Here is a 20818-nt window from a genome sequence, read left to right as displayed (position 1 = left end):
GTGAAGTTCCATAGCAGGAGAAAAATGAAGCACTTTCCTAATTATGCCCTACTGGGTCCAATCTGTTTAATACATCACTTGCATTTAAAATTAAAGATGGCCATCCAATAATTCTCAATTGTTTCTCACATTCAGTTGTAAGGTTTGACTTTCACTCAGTGAGTCCTATATAGGGTCTAATATAGTAATTAATTCTTTTGATTGATGAAAGTAAAATAAAGTACATTGAACTTAATTCATGGAAAAGTCTGTTTTCAGTTATGATTTTACTATTTGTCATTATTTCGGCTTATTTGAAATCAGAATAAATTTCATGAACATGGAAGCTATGAAAATGTAGCTCTCAGGACTTCCCTGGTGGCACAGTGGTTAAGAATCTGTCTGTCAATGCAGGGGACATGGGTTCAAGCCCTGATCCAGGAAGATCCCACATGCCGCGGAGCAACTAAGCCCATGCACCACAACTACTGAGCCCACGTACCACAACTACTGAATCCCGCCTGCCACAACTACTGAAGCCTGTGCACCTAGAGCCTGTGCTCTGCAGTAAGAGAAGTCACTGCAATGAGAAGCCTGTGCACCACAACGAAGAGCAGCCCCCGCTCGCTGCAACTAGAGAAAGCCCGCGGGCAGCAGCAAAGACCCAACGCAGCCAAAAGTAAAACTAAAAAAAAAAATGTAGCTCTCATATCTCCCACTGCAGGGAGCATAACTGACTTACAGTCCCAGCTGCCGGTCTCTGAATCTACCCCCGTGTTTATGCCAAGGTCGTGCTGTGCCCTGTTCTTGGCCAGTGACTGAGCTTGGCAGGGATACTCAGGCAGGCCCATCTCTGTGACTTGCGGGTGACTTACCAAAACTTTCTTGGAACTGCCTGAAGAGGATTATTCTAACGCAAACTTCCTTCCTTCCTTCCCTCTTTCCTTCACTGAGTTCAGACCTGCATTGTTGTCTGCTGGATCTCCCAGAATTCTCCAGCTACCTCCCCATTTTCACTGACAGGTATTTTCCCCAATAAATATCTGTCATGTCAAATCCTAGATAACAGCTATTTCTCAAAGGACCACAACTAACACATTAGAACAGCAAGATTTATATTTTTATATGAACTGGTAATTTACACATACTATTGTTAATAATGAGTTTCGTGTGATATTCTCACCCTTCTTTGAAGTTCCTGTTCTTTGTGTTCCCTTTGAAACATGTTTTTATCACCATTTTGCACTTGCTACATGGCAGTGAGTTAAAATAGTGTGTGTGTGTGAATTCCGTGAAGGCAGGGAATTTATGTCTTCATTCAGCATAAATGCCTGGTCTAGAACCAGAACACAATAAATATTTTTCAACGAATGCCTACCTAAAAACAAAATTTTCTAAAGCAATTAGATGAACAAATGCACCCATTGAGGGATATAAATCTGTTAAGACATAAGATATGCCATATATTTAGATTCTCCAAACTTCCTCTTTTCTACCCAGCAAAATATTAATGAAACATGTGAAACAAAGGAAATAACAACAACAAGGTGTTTAGCTAATGAAGACAGTTGAAGGTACTGGATGCATTCACTAAATGTACCGTATGGATAAAAAAATGGAATGCCATAATTCATGCTAGAGAAATAAGTTTATTTTAAAGGCCATATCTATTTGAAATACACTTAAGTGAAAGAATCTTAGGAGGAAAATAAGAGTCTTGTTAAGGTAGCAACAGAAATGATTCAGAGCATTGGCATAGGAATGAAAATTCAAGATATATCTCATATGTCTGATTTAGAAAAGGTTACAGGCCAAGGTTACTTTGTTACTTCTGGGAGGACTGTGTTAGCGAGTCCTAGTGTTGAAGATGGTCAGTAATCAAAGATGTTGGAGAGGCTGAGTGCTAAAGTTTCATAAAGTGCAGATATAACCATGAGGTAATGGGAGACATTCAGTAAATTTATCCAAAAAAGCGAGAGCTGAAGGCTGGTTGGTAACAAGATGACTGGCAATTCCTCGAAGAAAAGTAAGTTGGGCAGCAGAAGCTGGATCCACACCCCAGAGACTGGAAGCCAGTATTTCCATAACCAAAAGATCCAAGGCCAGTATTTCCCAAACCTAGAGATCCAGTGTAATTTGTTTGGCAGGGACTGTGGAAGATGATATTTTTTGGATGGAAGTAGGATGTCTGGTAGGATCTGGTCACAGCCCAGGGTGTCTGGAAGCTGGTGGGCTTAAAGAAGGTCTCCTGACAACCACCGTGGAGAGAGGAGCCCAGCTGGAAAGTGCTGGGGTGGGGGTAGCTTATATTGCTGGGGTAGAAAGAATCATAGGTGGAAACTGGGTACCCCAGGTAACCTCCAAGGGAGAGGGAGGAGAAGTTTCCAGAGCTGCAGTTGAAAGACATGTTGTCAGGCGTTCTAAGTTCAACTGAGTTGCAGAGGGAAGTTTGTGAGTGTGAATGTTACCTTCTATACTGGACAGTTATATACTGTACTCTAGCAATGGGTGTAAGAGCATGTGCCCATTTTAATAAGAACGCCTAATTAGCTTCTAGTCAAAATGAAATGCATTAACCTTCAAAGACCTTTTTTTATGAATGTGGACTTTTAAATGAAAGAATTGCATTAGTTTTTCAAAGTAATTGTTCATGAAGCAAAAATGTACTATAATTGTACCTATAAGATTGGTGTTTTATTCATCCTATCCTTAAAGATATTGTATTGAATGGGTAACACAGTGAGAATTTTGTTGTGTTTAAGGCTCTAAAAAATACTTTGTAGTCTCGAGGGGACATTTATTTAGTTCAAAGTTTAGCAACCAAATTGAGAAAAAGAAACCCTCAATATCTGCTCCATCTCCCAAATCTTGTGTACCTTATAGAAGAAATAACCCACTTACAATCCTCAACTGGTACAAACATTAAATGCATGTTTAACACAGTTACATTCTAGTTTTCTTATAGCACAGGTACCCAAGCTGCTCTTGTGTGCATGAGTTTTTGATTTAAAAATAAGGGTTCAGTATTTACAGGAGTGCTTTGAAGATTACATTATAAAAATACTTAAGTCAAGAAATTTTTGTTCTGAAGTTGACTTGCTTCTTGAAAGAACTCATCAATAAATTTAATTCTCAAAAAAATCTCTATCCCTATAAAGTTTAAGTAATTTTTGGTGGTGTTTATGTTACTGAGAAGTAAATGATAAGCAGTATACATTAAAAATGGGCTTTTATTCCCTTAGTTTTCACTCATGGAGTAGGATTTTTATTACAGAAGGTAAGTAAAATCAAGAAATTAGGAAAGTGTCTACCCCAGGTAAACTTCAAAGAAAGATCAAGTTAGAAAAATTCATAGTTACAAATGATCTTTATAAATTGAACTGAGAGTGGAGGGTATCAAAATGTATGATAATGTGAAAAAGAGAATGAATCCTTTTGGGACCTCTGATGTGGTAAATATATCAAATGATGTATAAATATTCTGCCTAGAGAACTAGTATGAGTTTTTTTTCTAGACTCTCCCATAAAGTTCATCATCGTTAACTATAAATAGAGTAGTGCCTGGTACAGGGGATGGCTTAAGATAACCTGCGGGTATAGGCAAATCTCTTAAGACATCTATCTTCAAAAACTGATGTATTGTCCAATGGAAATGACCTGAGACTCATTCTATGAAGACTTGAAATTACTAAGTGGAAGTTTTGAGGAAAGATTCAGCTAAAAATCTAAAACAAGGTACTTTTGCAGGTAATTGAGATTTCCATCTTGGGGGCACTTATTAGATATCCACCTAAAAAGGTATTGTAAATGGGATTCCAACATGGTAGAGTACTGAAGGTAATTGCAAAACTCCCTTCCAAACTGTAGATTTTATGAGTCTGAACGTTTTGAGTAGACAAATTGGTCTTCAATCATGTTGCATATACTAGGTAACATAATACGTGCTCCATTTCTGTAATAAACAATTCTTATTTATTAGGCTTCTTAATTATGAATAGAAAAAAAAAACATTCTAGTAGATTCCAAACCTTCCTGTTTTATTTGTTAATAAATTATTGAACATCAAAACATCCATATAAATATTTAACTCAGCTAAATTGAATTTGCTTGCTTCAATGTCATCCACTCTTATATAAGCTATTTCTGTGGAAGAATATTCTATGAGATCAGCTATTAAGTAATTTTGAGCATCCTTTTCTCAACAAAATGGAGGTTTGTGTACCCAAGCACTTTTGTTCAAAAGTAGAAGGGAAATGTTTTTCTATGAAATGAACAAATTAAACAGCACAGAAGCCACAGAAAGATAAACCTTCTTAATCTCTCCTCCTCTTCAAGGTTGTCAATCTTCATTAGCCTTCTACACAGAGGTGGAATACAAGTCATAGAAAAACAACAACAAAAAAATGACCATTATTTTAGAAATTTTATAATACTTGTCAGAAACACCTGAAAATAATTTAAGTCAAAGTGATATATGTCGCTTCTTGAGGCAAAGGAAGAATCTCTTTAAGATGACTTCTTTGCTCCAAAAGTTCAAGGCAATTACCTTATAAACTTTCTATAGAACAGGGGCATTTTTCAGATTCTGGGGAATCCTTTTAGTGGTAAACATCGCCTCTGATGAGAGAGAAATACTAGGCATTTTTGCCACATTTTTAATGTTTTTTTTTTTTTTTCCAGCATCTTAGAGAAATAGCCTCTAACATTCCAAAATAATATAAAGAAATTTATATTTATATTTAATATTTAACTAATTCTACAGTAAAGACACACACAGAAGACAGAAAAGCTAAGACTGACTCATTAGTTTGCATGCAATTTTAAGCAGGGACATCAGAAATAAGGGGGTCTCTCAGTTAATATTTCACTAAAGCCATTAAAATCGAGATCCAATTAAAAAAACAAAAATCTTCATACATCTGCATGTTACCATTGCTGCTTCCTGATAGCACTGTCCATTAGGTAAACTTTCCACTTCCTGGTAACAATCAATGTATGTTTTTGTTTTTAAAAAAATGACTTTGAGTAGATCAGTTAGCAACTTTGCTATCCAGATGGCAACGATTCTGAGACAGACTGTGAAAGGGGTATCAATTATTTTTAATTAAGCCAGCTTCCCTCAGCCCAGACACTACATCTAAAGTTTTCTGAGTGATCTGCTCAGTGACCTTTGGTAGAGAAGGATGACTAAGAGCTTTGAAAATTCAATACTATTACCTGAATTCCAAGGCACAAACATGACTGCACTTTCCAGTTGTAAAACCACAAATACTACATATGTATAACTATGCTGATCTTTCCAATTCAATTAAAAAGAGGAAGGTGACTTGTTTTTATAAACCATGTGGATGACACAGTCAATGATAAGGTTATATAAATGCCCCTGTCGAAAAAGTGACATTCAAACTTACAGTATTCCCATTGTAAGTTACATGTCCTATCAACATGTCCTACTACCGCTGCTCTGGAAACTTCTCCTCCCGCTCCCTTGGGGACCACCTGCGCTACTCAGGCTCCTCCTATGGCTCTTCTTACCCCAGCAACCTGGTCTACAGCACTGACCACTGCTCTCCCAGCTCCTGCCGTCTGGGATCCTCTCTCTACACTGGCTGTCAGGAGACTTGCTGTGATCCCATCAGGTGCCAGACATTCCATGTGGTGTCCGGTCCCTGCCAGATGTCCTGCTACCACCGGAGGACCTCCACATTCTTCATTCCCTGACAGACGACTTACTCTGTTCTCTGGGCCTCTGGGCTTTGGCTCCAAGTAACTTTCAATCTTTTGATTTTGGCTTCCGTTCTCTGGGCATTGGATCCAGTGGTTTCCAATCAGTGGGTTGTGGCCCCAATGCTTTCTCATCCCTAAGTTGTAGATCCAGCTTTTACCTTCTGACCTACCTCTCTTCTAGGAGTTGCCAGTCTCTTTCTTTCCAACCAAACTGTGGACCTGGCTTCTACTAATATTATGCCTGAACACAGTACCTACTACATCTAGAAATTTAATGCAATACCTGCTATATCAATATCTATACTATTTATTGACCTTTTTTCCTACATTTAGCTTATAAATTTGACTTCTACTGTTACATACTATGGATTAGGGATAATTTGAATACCAGTAACTGTAAATGTATTCATTGAAGAAACATGCCAAAAATATTGAAGCACATTTATTTCCTATTTATTTCTCCTAATGAGTCTATTTCAAATATTACTAGTAGAAAAAAAGTTGTAATTTTAAATAAAAATATGGTATATGACATCCACATATTGGCTTTAACATTATTTGTTTACTTTGAGTCTTCAAAACTACTTCTAAATATCTGACTGGATATTTCTGTATCTTGTATTCATCACTTTAAAAATCTTTACTTTAAAATGTAAAACTGTCCAGTGTCCTTTAGGTTTGGAAGAAATTATTTCATCTTTTATGTTTACTCCATCTGTTAATACCTTCATATGATAAAACCTGAAAATACATTTTTAAGACTACAAACAAATAACTGTGACCTTTGGTTTTGTCGTGGGTTAGAAACTTGAATATTTTTAAATAAAATAGTTACAAGTTGTAAGGTATATTAAATTGACTACATCACATAATTCTGGAAGGAAAATTAATCATAAATACATTCTAAAATATTTGAGAAATTGAAATGGAGATATTCAGTAAGAACTTAGATTTTAGTGAGTTAGATTTGTTGAGAATTCCAGTTCTCCCAGCTTTACAGGCATATAAGAAATCAAATGAAATTTCTAATTGATTTATAAATGAAACATCTAACACATTCCAGTACTTATTAGCAAGTAAGCCCAACATTTTCCATACAATCCGTTATACAAGTATGATGGAGTCCCAATTGCTACTATGTTTTTAGTTCTGTTGATAACATTTGTTTGGAAAAAAAAAACAAAAAAACAAAAAGAAAATGAAACTCAAAAACAATGCAAATATTCTCTTGTTACAAGATTCAACTAAATATTTAAGCAGCTGATCACTCCTGAATCAGCAGTTATGCTCCAAACTTTTATCCATTATGTCAAGGACAACATTACTGAAAGATACAGATGACGTAGATTCTCACCCACAGAGTAACCATATGTCTTGGTTTTTTCCATTTGTCTCAGCATCCAGTCCCATTTGGTAATTGTCTTAGAGTTTTCACTTTTTATTTATAATTAATAATTGAGTTAACATAAGTGATGATCAGTTTAGGAAACCACTTTGCTTTTGCTATGGTTTCATCCAGTGGTGTATGACATACATGTGTAGTGTACAGAGTTTTCACTTTAACCAGTGTTAAATCTGAAAGAAGACAAGCCATATCCTATCCTTTCCTTGGTCATCCTACCTGAACAAAATGGAACTACTCCTTTTATTGCAGAGGGATCATGGAAAACAAATTACACTCAGATACAAGCGGTAGGACAGCTCACATGTTCAAATCTTGGTGAAGGGTCATTTGTCATTCTAACCTAGCCAGTACTACTATGGCTCTTTCCACAGCCTGCAAGATGCAATAATACACCCCAAACTATCAGTAGGTGGAGATAGTGGGGAATTTAGAATTACTGATTAGGTGTACATAAAATATGGGCCTAAATTGAGGGTGGCACACAGCATATAAATATTAATCTAAATGTTCTTGCTACAGTAGCTTGGCCACATGTCGTATTGTTTAAATCTACAACTATTCATTTTATTGTTTGGGAACATCTTTCTTCTTTAAACTTTGCAAAAAAATATCTTTTTAGGAGCAAAGAGTGAAAACTAAAAGTTCATATTTAATTTAAAAATGTGAATACTTAATTTCTATTACTAAAGCAAATTGATGGTGAATATATGACTTGTACAGCAATTCAATAACATTTACTCTCCACCACTGGGGTCAGAAATATCACTTACCACATGAAAAATAAAAGAGACAATTTTGCTGAAGAAGCATCAGTATCTATTTCAAAAGATAAAAATTTTAAGACGATTACTTCCAAAGATGATTAATCACTAGCAGTTGCAAAAGCTGTGTTAATATATCACTCTGATGCATACATTTCATTTAGGTCACATAACTATTCTAAATCATTTTCACTCATGTTAAATCCTAAGTTTTCTTGTGCAAGTAAAAACAAACAAAAACATCCAACAACAACAACAACAACAAAACAAAACAACAAATGAAGCAGTAGCTGATGATATGCTCCTCCATTAGCAAAAGAAAAACTTCATTAAGGATTAATGAAGCCAGTATTATGTCAGTATTGTTAAATGCTTCAAATCGAAAATGAATTAATTCCAATAGTGGTTTGATTTCTTCATGCAGTCCAAAGAATCCATGTAAAGCTATTGAAAGTTCATAATACTCTATTTGGCAATGCTAATGTAAAATCATTTAAAAAGTTCAACATCAAAGATAAAATTTTTGGTTGTCTCAGTAACAATAAAAATACAAATTTTGGTGAAGGACAACATCATGGTAAAAACAATAAAGTAAGATTTCTATGGAGAAAAAAATACAGTTGCAATTGCTGTAAGCATATAACCCATAATTGAATCCAAACATGCTGTAATATTCTGCTACTCAGAGTAGAAATTGTAATTTTAAAACATTTTTGTATATACCCAGAGTAGGTTATTTTGGCATGTTTTTCCCTACCTCATCAATCACCTCTTCCACCTCTGTTGTATTATTGTTTTCCTCATGCCTTTGTGTTGTTGATTTTTATGTCATTAGTATGTTATTTTACATAACAAAGCACACACGTAGGGAAATTATTTTTGTCTCTTGCTTGGGCTATACGTTCTTCAATGTCTGATTCTCAATCTTTCTTCCACATTCTATGTTACTTTTGCATCCAATTATACTACTTTTCTCTCTGCAGGAACCTTCCCATGATTTTATCCTGATTGACTCCTTGCTCCTTCAATCTGACTCACCAAAATGGGAATGCAGTTTACAGATTAGTGAGATGTCACAGTTCGGTAATTTTACTTTTTTTTTTTTTTAATTTTCAGAGAAAATCTTCTAGGAGTGACAATGTTTGTGTTGGGGGAATTTCGAGGGAAGATAAGAAATCTGCCAAGTTATATAAGAATCATCTTTATCTCTTATTTCTTTTTAATTTTTAACAATAAGCCCATTATCTTCAATTTTTTGGTTGCTGGTATTGAAATTGTGTATGTGTGGCTGTGAAAGGGAGGGTTTCATTTTGTTTTTTTTTACTATTCTTGTTCATAGCATTAGTTATTGAGAAAGGGAACATTATAATGTGGCATTAATAATGATAATTAATATAGGATTTGTCATAGCACTCAAGATTTCTAGCGATATCTTCCTGAGGGGTAATCAAGTATTTCTCTTGGACTATTATTAAATATTATGGTTAATGCAAATGTTTTCAAGAGAAATTAGCTCATCTTTCTTTAGCTTCCTTCTCCTAAATGCTGCATTTATTTTTATTTTTCTCTTTATTATGAATACTGCTCATGAGGCTAATGAAACTAAATCCAATAGGAGCTGAAGTCTATTCAGATAAAGCAATCTCTGTAGAGAAATACTCACGGATCTTGGTTAAAAAAGGAGTTTTAAAAAACTTCAGGAAAGAACAAGAAAAGAGTAATTCAAGAGATCAGATTCTACTAGATCTTTGATGTATAACCTTGGGCAAGATTCTAATACTTTTTGACTTTTCATTCCTTCATGTCTAGAAAGGTCTATATGACACAATGTCTGTCTTTCTCACAAGGATGTTTGAGCATTAAATGCAAGTGGTGTATCTGGTACCCTTGTATTCTCCGTTATATCCTCATTTTCTCACCTATGATCCCAGGCACAGCTATGGTGAACAATTTCATGCAGTTTTCAACCCTCTTTGCACAGTCTCTCCCTTCATGCATAGGCAACTTTTCTTTCACTCTCTACTTGGCCTTCTCAGAGGGCACAGCCAGGAAAACAAAACGAACACACTATGAATCTTCTTTGCACAGGTAATGAGGTTCCAGGAAAGTAACCAACATCAGGGACAACATTCTAGCAATAGAAGACGGAAGCTGATGCATAAATGCTTCCCCCTGTTGATCAGATCCTGGGGTGGACAATTCCAAAAGTCATTCTATACATTCCTAAAAAGGCCCTGAACGATTGAGTCCCCATTGCCCACCATAAAGTCAACCAAAAAATATGTCCCTTTGTGAAATTTTCGTCTTTGATTCTTTCACCTTCCATGGTCTCCCAAAATAGCTCCCTGGGGTCTCATGGCAAATACACTGTCTGCACCCAAGGTTTTGACTTCAGCTCTGCTTTCGGGGAGAGAGGGGTTCAGGCTAAGACTAATGGATACAAATGTTTGTTCAGCATTGCTCAGGTGTGTTGCTCTTAGTTGATGCAGTTTGAACCTTGGAGAAGCATCAGGAGGTTTTCCCACACCTCCTTAACCTAGTTACTCCCCACTTAAGGTCATTGTGAATCTCTTTACATATGTTCATAGGGACGGCTCAGGAATGGATCATGCTCAGGGACCAGGCTCAGGGAAGGATCATGGCACTTATGCCAACCAACAGGGAGCAAAACATCTATCTTAGCAGTTGTTTAAGGCTCATCTTTTCTCTTAGCTGAAAACCCACACTCAGATACTAGACTTTCAGGTATGTTTTTGGTCTATGTGTAACCTTATCTTATAAATTATATTATATTCTTGTTGTCTGCATTTCTAGTTATGTGCCAATCTCTCTGTTTTCCTTTATCAGCAGAAATCCATGCCTCCATTCTCAGGCAAGTGTCACTGATATTGAGACATACAAAATATGGACCTCCAGGAAATAAATACTCCCAGTAGGGAACATATGCACTGACAAAAGAAATTTGCTCAAATCTATCAAAATATGTGTTCCCAAACCCAGTTTCAGAGTCATATTGATCTTTATTTAAAATTCCCAAATCCTAAATAAACTATAGGCAAATAATAATAAGACGAACAATATATTTTGGTGCTAGATGACGACATAAATTTATCAGATTAAGATTTTCACTTTCAATTGCTCTTCCATGAAAATCCAATAGCATATTTTCTATCAATAGCACAGATATTAGGACTTCATATTGGGTTATTCATTAAATTCAGAGTCTCTCAAAAGTTGATGATGCAAGAAACTGATGATTTAATAATAAAAGAACAGTGGTAAATTGTGAGAATGAAAATGATGGCTGTATTGAGCAGAGACTTTGATCTCAATACTCGAAAGGATCTAGACTCTCAACAAGTTGAACGATAGACACTGAATCCCCATGTTGGTCTGTAACACGATGGTTAGCAGCTACTGGAGGCAAAGTAGGTTGGACGGCAGAATCTGGATCCACAGCCCGGGGAAGGGAAGCCACAGACTGCATAACCCCGGGGGTTTGAGGCCACGGAATCCACAGCCCAGTGAATAGCAGCTTCTGGATCCAGAGCTCAGGGAATTGCAGCTGCTGGACCTAAAGCCCAGACACCCAGCATAAGTTGTCCAGCGGGACTGCAGAGACTGGAGGTCCTGGGGCGGTAGCAGGATGTCTGACAGGGACTGGGCACCACAAGGGACGTCTAGCACCTGGTGGGCTCATAACAGGTCTCCTAACTGTAGAGAGAGGAGCCCAGCTGGCAGGTGCTGGGAGAGCAGAGGTCAGTGCTGTAGACCAGGTTGCTGGGGTAGAAGGAGCCTGGGTATCACAACTGGCCCCCAAGGGAGCAGGAGGAGAAGTTTCCAGAGCAGCAATTATAGGACATGTTGACAGGAGATGTGAGTTCAGCTGAGTTACTGTGAGAAGATTCTAAGTTTGAATGTCACTCCTGCACTATGGCATTTATATACTTTCAGCAATGGGTGTGACACCTATGGGGTCATGGTTCCCACATTAGATTTCCTCTTTTGCGTATGTGTAATTCAATAGTCTTCTCTGTAATTGCAGTTACATTCGAATAGTTTTCCGCATTTGTTTTTATGGGTGCTGTAATTTTGTTGTTATAGCCAAAGCCAATGGACTACTGCTGTGTCAGAAATGCTGACTGTTTTACATTAATGCACATCCCATGATGGCCAGGAAAGCAACAAGACCAGGAAAGCTTTTCCTCTGGTTTATGCTAATCTGATTCCTGTGTATCCACATCTGGTTTTGCTGGTAGATGCTTTCCTCCTAAGAGTGGGGAATGAGACAAAATCAATTTTCTTCTGGTACAATGGATCAGAGGCATAGTTTCTAGCTGGATGGAATCCTTCCTGGAATGATCCACCTTGTCAGCATTCATTCCCATTCTCCAAAATCACTTGGTGGCAATCTGTTATGGCAGCAGTAGAAAACTAATACACCAAGTATCACAGTTACAATGTGTCTCTAATCCAATGAAGAGAGACCAAAAATAGATAAAACAAAGAGACTGAGAAAGAAATGGCTAGAAACTGAAAGACACTTTGCTGTGTATGTAAAGATAAGATGACAAAAAAAAAAAAAAAAAAAAGGCTCAGTTGAAATAGTACCAGGGAAGATCAATCTGGGCCCATCTCTATTCAGCCAGGAGGGAAACACGAGTCTGATGAGGGGAGGAAACAAATGAAACTGAAACAGGGAAGGCTCAGGAAAATTGTTTTTTCTATTGCACTCAAATTACTGTCTGTTTCCTAATGTCTTCTTAGTTAAAATTTTCAAAATTAGTATATTTTATGAATTTTGATAGGTTGTCCCTTTTGTCATCTACATTTATAAATACCTAGGACTTCTATTGTCTTGGAACGTCTCTAGTTTTTCTCTGCATAGGCTTTGAATGACTTACTGGCACTTGCAGAGCTGCAGTTTGAAGGATTTTTCTTTCCAGTTCTCTTTCCTCTGCAGAATGTATGAATCTCTCTCTCTCTTCTCTCTTTCTGTCCCCACAGTAGCATTTTTCTTTCCTCCTTTTTCTGTGCTTTACTTAGACTTTTTCTTCTGTTTTTTCATATACATATATATGTGTGTATATATATATATATATATATAGCGCCTCTCCTTAACTATAGATTCTAAGTTTAAAAACAAAGTTTGCTAGATTTTTCATATTCTGAGAGTATAAACAGATACTTTCTAGTCCATTCACAAAATATTCAATGTTAGAGTAAAACCAGTTAAATTATATTCCAGACTCGAGGAAATATAGTGTTATGGTTGATGGCAATATTTTCTTATTTTATTTTCTAATAAAACTGTTATAAACTTACAAAAAATAATAATGTTAAAAATATTGAATTTTATCAATAAAATCTATGGCAACTTTAAAAGTAACATAATGTAGACCTTCTAGAAGGAAGAGGACTGAGGAAAGAAGTAAATACACCCAATTCAAATAGTTACTTACTGAGTCCTTTATTTTCTGTTCTTCAAGACCAGAATTCATTTCTCCTTGCTTTGTGCCTCAGCAAGTAGGTAAAATGTCTAATTGATACAATACTGTGGACACTATTCCTTCCCCATTTTTTCTGTTTTCAAACACAACTCTAAAATTATTCTGATATTGGCCAAAGGGTACAAGATTTTAATTATGCAGGATGAATAAGTTCTGCAGATCTGATGTACAGCCTGGTAACTATAGTTAATGATACCACTAATACTATTTTGTATACTTGATATTTCCTAAGTGAGATGATCTTAAGTGGTCTCACCACACATACCCACACAAATTGTAACCACGTGAAGTGATTGATATGTTAGTTTGATTTCAGTAATCATTTCACAATATATACCTATAGCAAAACACCACATTGCACACTGTATATATTAACTGCTACTTGTCATTTATACTTCAATAAAGCTAGACAAAATTTTAAAAATATTTGAATATAAAATACCTGAGTTAAAAGGGGAGCATAAATTTATCTGGCAAAACTGGGAAATTGAGTGAATTTGTCTTCAGTTACTCCAGTTTCCTTGTTCAAGGACTATTCCCTGACAAGAGGTAGTCTTCTCTTCCCTTTGCTAAATTTTCATCTACCTTAAATTAATATAAATTCAAGAAGAATTTGTAAACTCCCTAAATGTGGACTAAATTAAGCCCAGAGATTAGATTGTTTGTTCTATGTAACATAAACCTCCACCATTATTTTTGTTCTTTTTTTTTAAACTGAGTTATTTATAACAAAAATTGAGATATATATTTCATGTAAAATTTATCACTTTGAGCTGTGCATACAGTGACTTCTGATTTTTTAATTGCAGAGTCTAAACCCTTATGTTATGAACAAAATAGTTTTGATATGTGAGGTGTGTTTCCAGCAGAATCTCATCCATAGTTGAAAGTTACAGTGGTCAGCACCCACCTACTGCTCTTCTCCAAATTACCAGTCAACTGGTCACTAACCTGCTGGGGATCTTTCTTTTATTAATCATCTAGGTTTGAAACAATAAACAAAAGCCAATGCTTCTTATATAAAGATCCCCTTTAATCACTATCTATTATTACCTATTAGCCACAAAATATGTTCTTTATTATTATCCAACATAGATTAGAAGACTTTTGAATTCTGGGTTCTTAAAAATATATTCATTGGACAAAGATATCATGGCTGCCTTTCTTAAATGTGCCACATACAATACTAAAGCACATTTCCCTTTGTAATATATTCTTGGTATTTTTCCCTAGGAATTTAAAATTACAATTTATTTATTTTTATTGAAGTATGGTTGATTTACAATACTGCATTAGTTTCAGGTGTACAGCACAGATTCACTTATAATGTACATATTATATATATACTCTTTGTCAGATTTTTTCTCTTATAAGTTATAAAATATTGAGTATAGTTCCTTGTGCTATAATTGCAATTTTACAAGGTGGAGAAACATCGAAGATTTTTCAGTAAATGTATTAATGAAACATCCAGGTATTTTTCTATAAATTATCTGGAAACAAAGCTTGAGAACATGGATTCAAGGGCAAGTTTTTTACTTGGGAGGTGATCACAGTAAACACCTGCAGGGGGTGGGAAGATTGACAGGGAATGGAAGGAAGGCAGTAGAGGGTGCATTACTAAGCCAGGCACCACTGTAGACAACTGGAGCTCAGTTCTAGTGGAGGATTCCCTGTGCAGGGGCTCAGCATGCCCTGGGAAGTGAAAAAGTCCTTAGGCAGAGCTTTACAGATGCCCCGAAGAATCAGCCTTCAGATTGTACAGATGATTACCCAGGAAACGTAGGCAGGGTGTGGACAGCTTCTGTTGGGAGTGGGGTGTCACTTAGAAAAGCAAAGATTCAATAAATATGGAACAGAACAAGATAAGGTCTGGAAGGTTAAAACGGGATGAGAAAATCAGAAAGGTATGAAGGCACGTGGTGAGTGTAGGCCATATTGTAACAGTGTAAAGCACGGGAAGTGGTACGGGGGTGGGAAACAGGGTTAGAAAGAAAGGTTGATACTCACAACAGCAGCATTTAAATTCCATGACTTCTGGTGTCATCTATTACTACTTAAACTGCTGTAACAGACTTTTAAATGGTCACCTTCACTGTAGCTACTCTCTTATTTGAAATGCTCTTATGTATTCTAAACATAAATAAACCTTTCAAAATTACATAAAATTAGCAACCTAACATTGTTTAAAACATTGAACAATTCCTCTCAATGAGAATAGAAAAGCTGGAGAAATTAAAAAAAAAAAAAAATCTGTGTTTGAAAACTTCAGAGACATATCAAAATGTTCCAGAGTCACAGAGACACTATATGGGTCAGAACTGAAATCAAAAGAAATGAGCCTATATCTGGAGTTGCTATTCCCTTCAAATAATATGTTGATTTTGAAAGTAGTGGCTAAGAGGCTGAGAGAATTTTCATAAACTAACAGGGCTAGAGAAATAAAATTAGAATTTTGGGCTTACCAAAGACTTGGGACCATGGAAAATATCCCAGACCATGGAGAACCAGTTCCTAGAAGTAAAACTGAGTTGCTAATAGACAGCTTCCTATAAGAACTGAAGCCCAGGTTTGAATTATCTCAATCCCTCTTTGGATTAAAATAATCTAGAATTCTGACATCTTCATCCTAGCAGCCTTTCAAAAACATAAGCAAATCTTTCTGGAGGGAGGTAAATCACCCAGGTTTTTAAAATATATATGAAATATCTATTACTCTAAAAACATAGCAGGAATATGAGAAAATAAGACTGGAACAAAACAGAACAGCAGAAAATAGAATCTGAAATACACAATCCATATAATGGACATGTCAAAATCAGACATTAAAATACCTATGTAAATAATTTAACAATAGGAAAATACTATTATTAAGGAATAGTTATGTTTAAAGAATTAAAGATAAGATTAAAGATTTTGGCAGAAAACTGAAAACTAAACAACAAACTAATTGAAATTTTTTAGAAATTTACAAAATAATAACTGATTTGGAAAACCTAATTTATATGTTTTATCAGGGGATTAAACATTGCTGAATAGACAATTAGTGAACTAGAAGATGGAATAGAAAGCAATTCCCAAACTAAAGCATAAAAAGACAAAAAGATTGAAAGTAGAGAAAAGACTGTAAGAGGCATATATAACATAGTTTAATAGTGTATTTTGCTTATAATTAGAATCTCAGGGTAAAAAGGAAATAAGAATGGGACAGAAACAATATTTGAAGAGACTATAGTTGACAATTTATCAAAATTGGTGAAAGGCATCATCTCACAAATGAAATAGTAATGAGGAAAATAAGAAGAGCTGGCTTAAGGTTGAGATGGCTGAAAGATGGGCTTTAGCAAACGTAACCCAGAGACAGCCTGCAACAAATTCTCCAAAGCTAAACTTCCAAATTGTTTTCTTTAATTATTAAATAACTGAAATAATTTTGTTAACCCGGGTTGGCATGTACAAGACAGAATGTACAGTCTGAATGTTTTACTACCCACCAACCAATTAGTTTAATTCCAAAAATGTGTAAACAAGATTCAACATACTCAGATTTCCTGCATTTTTCCCTCACCAGAGCCTCCCCTTTGTATTTTAAATCTTATCTTGCCTTTGCTTCTTTAAGACAAAATTTAATGACTGTCTCCCTTACATTTAAAGTAAGCATTTAGAATGTTTAACATGCAAAACAGAGAAGTGCATCTGAGAATTCTTTGACACACAGATTAAGGAACCATCACAAATTTCAAACACAATAAATACAAGGATAAAGATGGCTCAAGCTGTCACACCAAAAAGAATGACAATCTACAAAGAGAAATATACAAATCCACAATCACAACTAGAAATTTAACACTCTTCTTTCACTTTTGATAGAAACAGATGACAGACAAACAAACAATAAGGGCATAGAAAATATTAACGACATGAATAGCAAATATGGCCGAAGTAACATGCATAAAACATTGTGGTGAAAACTTCACAATATCAGTTATGTTGAAGTGCCCACAAAGCATTTACCAAAATAGATCATATGCTGATCATAGTGGCATAAGCTAAGAAGCAATAGCAACTAGAACAACAGAATTAACTAGTAAATCCTCATATTTTGGAAATTAAGCATTATGCTTGTAAACAATCCATCCTCAAAGAAGAAAGCACAATAAAATATAAAATATCAAAATTAAACTGTGCTTGGTAGGAAAGTTATAGCCTTAAATGCATACATTTTAGAAGAATGGCTGAAAATCACTGAATCCATATCCACACTAAGGAGTAGAAATTGGAAAGTACATTAATCCCAGATTAAGCAAAAGAGTGAAATAACAAAAGGGCAGAATATACTGTTAAAAAAATAAGGAAATGGAAAATCAGTAACACCAGATAGATTCTTGGCAACAAATCCATAAGACCTAGAAGAGACATAGTTGGGCTGGCAAAAGTCACTCCATAACTTACTGTGTTAGTACAGGTCATTCATGAAGCAGACACCAAGATGGAATTAAAGGTACAAGGATTTTATTGGGAAATGTCTGTGGGAGAAAAGAATTGGGGGAGGGAGTGAAGAAGGCTAGGAGACGTCAGACTTCCATGCGAGTCTGACCAGAGTGAAGAAGAGAGGGAAGCACATGCCCCAGGTAGCCACAGATTAAAGATAGTTCCTCAAGGCCATTGGAGAATCCTCAGTTGTTGGCCATCAGAGAATTCCATGTGTCTCTACTATGCTCAGTCATTGCCTGGGAGCAGCCCCATGGAAAGGAAGGCTTCCATGAAAATGAAGTGTTAGATTTCAGACCATAGCATGGGGGGGCCCTTGGTCAATCAAACCTTCTGCAGATGAAGATCTGAGAAGTAAATTCTCAGGGCTGCTACACATACAGATGAGAATCTGTTAAGACTACAGGTCTCATATCAGATACACTGAATCTAAAACTCAATTTTTCCTTCCCTCATCTCAATATTTCTTAGCTCTTTGATTCTCTTCATAAGGGTCCAAACTGGCCTGCACTTGTGACTCTGTCTTGGTTCTGTCCCTCACTGTCACTATGTCTCCAAATAACTGTCCAGGTTTCTCTCTGGTTGTAGCCATCAGTGATATTCAATTTGTCCTGGCTGATATTTTTTCCTCTCCATTGTATCTGAGACACATGTGTAATAGAATGTAATAGATGGGCAATAATTTTGGAGAACAAGAAAACATAGGGACAAGTAAGGTCAGTATTTAGTAGATTCCTCATTCAAGCCAAAGTTGCACCTCTGATCCATTGACAAAGAAGAGAAATAATTTTATCTTATTTAACCACCATTTGAGAAAAGTGTTTTCTCATCATTGCCAGACACAAAACACCCAAGGATTATGACAAGAGGAAAAGGAAAATGATGCTTATCTCACCATTTCCTGACTATGATGGGATAAGCATTAGTGTGAAACAGTCATAGCATTTCTGACATAGGTGTAGTTCATTGGCCTTGGCTATAACACCAAAATTATAGCACCCATAAATACAATATGGGGAAAACGATTCCAACTGCAATTACAGAGAAGATTACTGAGTTACACAGATGTAAACGAGGGAGCACAAATATGTAAAAAATGACCCTGTAGGTTACCACATCTACTGCTGAGAGTATATATATATACACACCTGTCCAGAAGGTTAAATTCAAACTCAGAATCTTCTCCCTGTAACTCAACTGAGCTCATACCTCCTGTCAACATGTCCTACAACGGCTGCCCTGGAATCTTCTCCTCCTGCTCCCTTGGAGACTATCTATGCTACCCAGGCTCCTTCCAGCCCAGCAACCTGGTCTACAGCACTGACCTGTGCTCTCCTAGCACCTGCCTGCTGGGCTCCTCTCTATTACGTGGCTGTCAGGAGACCTGCTATGAGCCCATCAGGTGCCAGACATCTCGTGTGGTGTCCTTTCCCTGCCAGACATCCCGCTACGGCCCAAGGACCTCCAGGCTCTGCAGTCCCTGCTGGACAACTTATGCTGGGTGTCTGGGATTTTAAGTCCAGCAGTTGCCTCTCCCTGAGCTCTAGATACAGAAGCTGCTACTCAATGGGCTCTGGATCCCATGGCTTCAGACCCCTGGGTTATGGAGTCTGTGGTTTCCCTTCCCTGGGCTGTGGATCCAGATTCTGGCCCCCAATCAAATTTCCTTCCAGGAGTTTCCATTCATCTTGTTACTGGCCAATCTGTAGATCTGGCTTCTACTGATTAATTTGTAGAAGAGCCAAATCCATTAAGAAAGTTAGATTCTGTACTGTGATTATCTATTATCTTAATTTCCTCCATTGAAAAGTATTCTGATATTCCCCGATCACCCGCAACTCTTTACCTCTCCAGCCCTCGAACACTGGGTGATAGATTAACTCTGTCAACCTACAAAATTAATGAGAAATTCAAATTGAATTGCTGATAGAATTTATGGTTTTGTTCTTCTCCCAAAGATAGATGGAAAGTCAAATAATTTGATTTTAATAAACTCTTTATTCTGCTATCCAAATATGCAGTGAATATTGTTATTTACTAGTAATGTGTCAGCTAGGATTTGTATTGTCATTGCTTCTGTTAATGGGCTTTGGTAAGCTCAGATTTGGGGAACTATGCACTAATTTTCATTAGGCTTAGATATTTTTCTTTTTTTAAGCAAGAGTTTTCCCCGGATGCCCACAGTTTCTTGGTACAGACTCTCTCTAAAAGAAAATCCAAGAGATTTGAATATCTTTATTCACACAATAAACATGGACCATGCATCTCTAAAGATATTATGTATGAGAGTGGTTTTAAGAGTGTAGGAATAAAATTTAGACTTCTATGATGAGGCATGTGCATAAAGAGTATTAAAATGGAAGACTAGTGTGTGGGTGTACATTTTTAGACTAGGATCACCTCTGAGATTTAGATTATCACAGTGGTGGAAATTTTCTCATTTTTTTAATTGACTAAATCTCTGTATCCCAGTTACTGTTTTCAGTCTGCTTTAATTATCACCATTTGTATAAGAAGGCAGGCAACAAACTTACATGGGAAGGAACTAGGCTCAGCAGGTGTGTGGTTGCACCTGGGTTCTTAGCCAACATAGAAACTAAATCTAACTGAAAAGAAGAAAGATTTAATATTATCAAAAATGAATGTTTCAATTGTATATTGAAATAAAATTGGATGTTCTTTATTTTATGCCATTCTTCTGACATCCAAGTGTTACACAAAGTAACATACTGACATAATATAATAAAAACTGGAAACTTAATATCCATATAAAACAAGTAATGTTCAAATATTTTTCCTATCTTTATTTTATAAGATTCTCAAACATCCCTGAAATTAGAAAATGGGTTGCAGGGTATGAGAGGCTTAGCAAAAACCTAGTCTTATAAGTATTTCTCAGTCTTCTCATCACATTCTCTTTACTTTTTCCTTTACTACCAACGTGT

At 36.2% G+C, this 20818-nt stretch overlaps 1 protein-coding gene and 3 pseudogenes across 1 annotated transcript; 2 read left to right on the top strand and 2 right to left on the bottom strand.

Moving 5' to 3' along the window:
• Nucleotides 1-1939: 1939 nt before the first annotated feature.
• LOC103000428 (keratin-associated protein 15-1) lies at nt 1940-2386 on the bottom strand. The gene has a single exon (XM_028164435.2). It carries the CDS (start codon nt 2384-2386, stop codon nt 1940-1942), a length of 447 nt encoding a protein of 148 aa, XP_028020236.2.
• Nucleotides 2387-5415: 3029 nt separating this feature from the next.
• LOC114235420 (keratin-associated protein 13-1-like) lies at nt 5416-5939 on the top strand (annotated as a pseudogene).
• Nucleotides 5940-11225: 5286 nt separating this feature from the next.
• LOC102998500 (keratin-associated protein 13-2-like) lies at nt 11226-11786 on the bottom strand (annotated as a pseudogene).
• A 7256-nt stretch (nt 11787-19042) lies between these two features.
• LOC103000154 (keratin-associated protein 13-1-like) lies at nt 19043-19598 on the top strand (annotated as a pseudogene).
• The last annotated feature ends 1220 nt before the right edge of the window (nt 19599-20818 follow it).

Source organism: Balaenoptera acutorostrata, chromosome 4 (genome assembly GCF_949987535.1).
Source record: "Balaenoptera acutorostrata chromosome 4, mBalAcu1.1, whole genome shotgun sequence".
Classification (NCBI taxonomy): Eukaryota; Metazoa; Chordata; class Mammalia; order Artiodactyla; family Balaenopteridae; genus Balaenoptera; species Balaenoptera acutorostrata.
The sequence above is the reverse complement of the archived record's forward strand: the minus strand, read 5'-3'. Positions and strand labels throughout refer to the sequence as shown.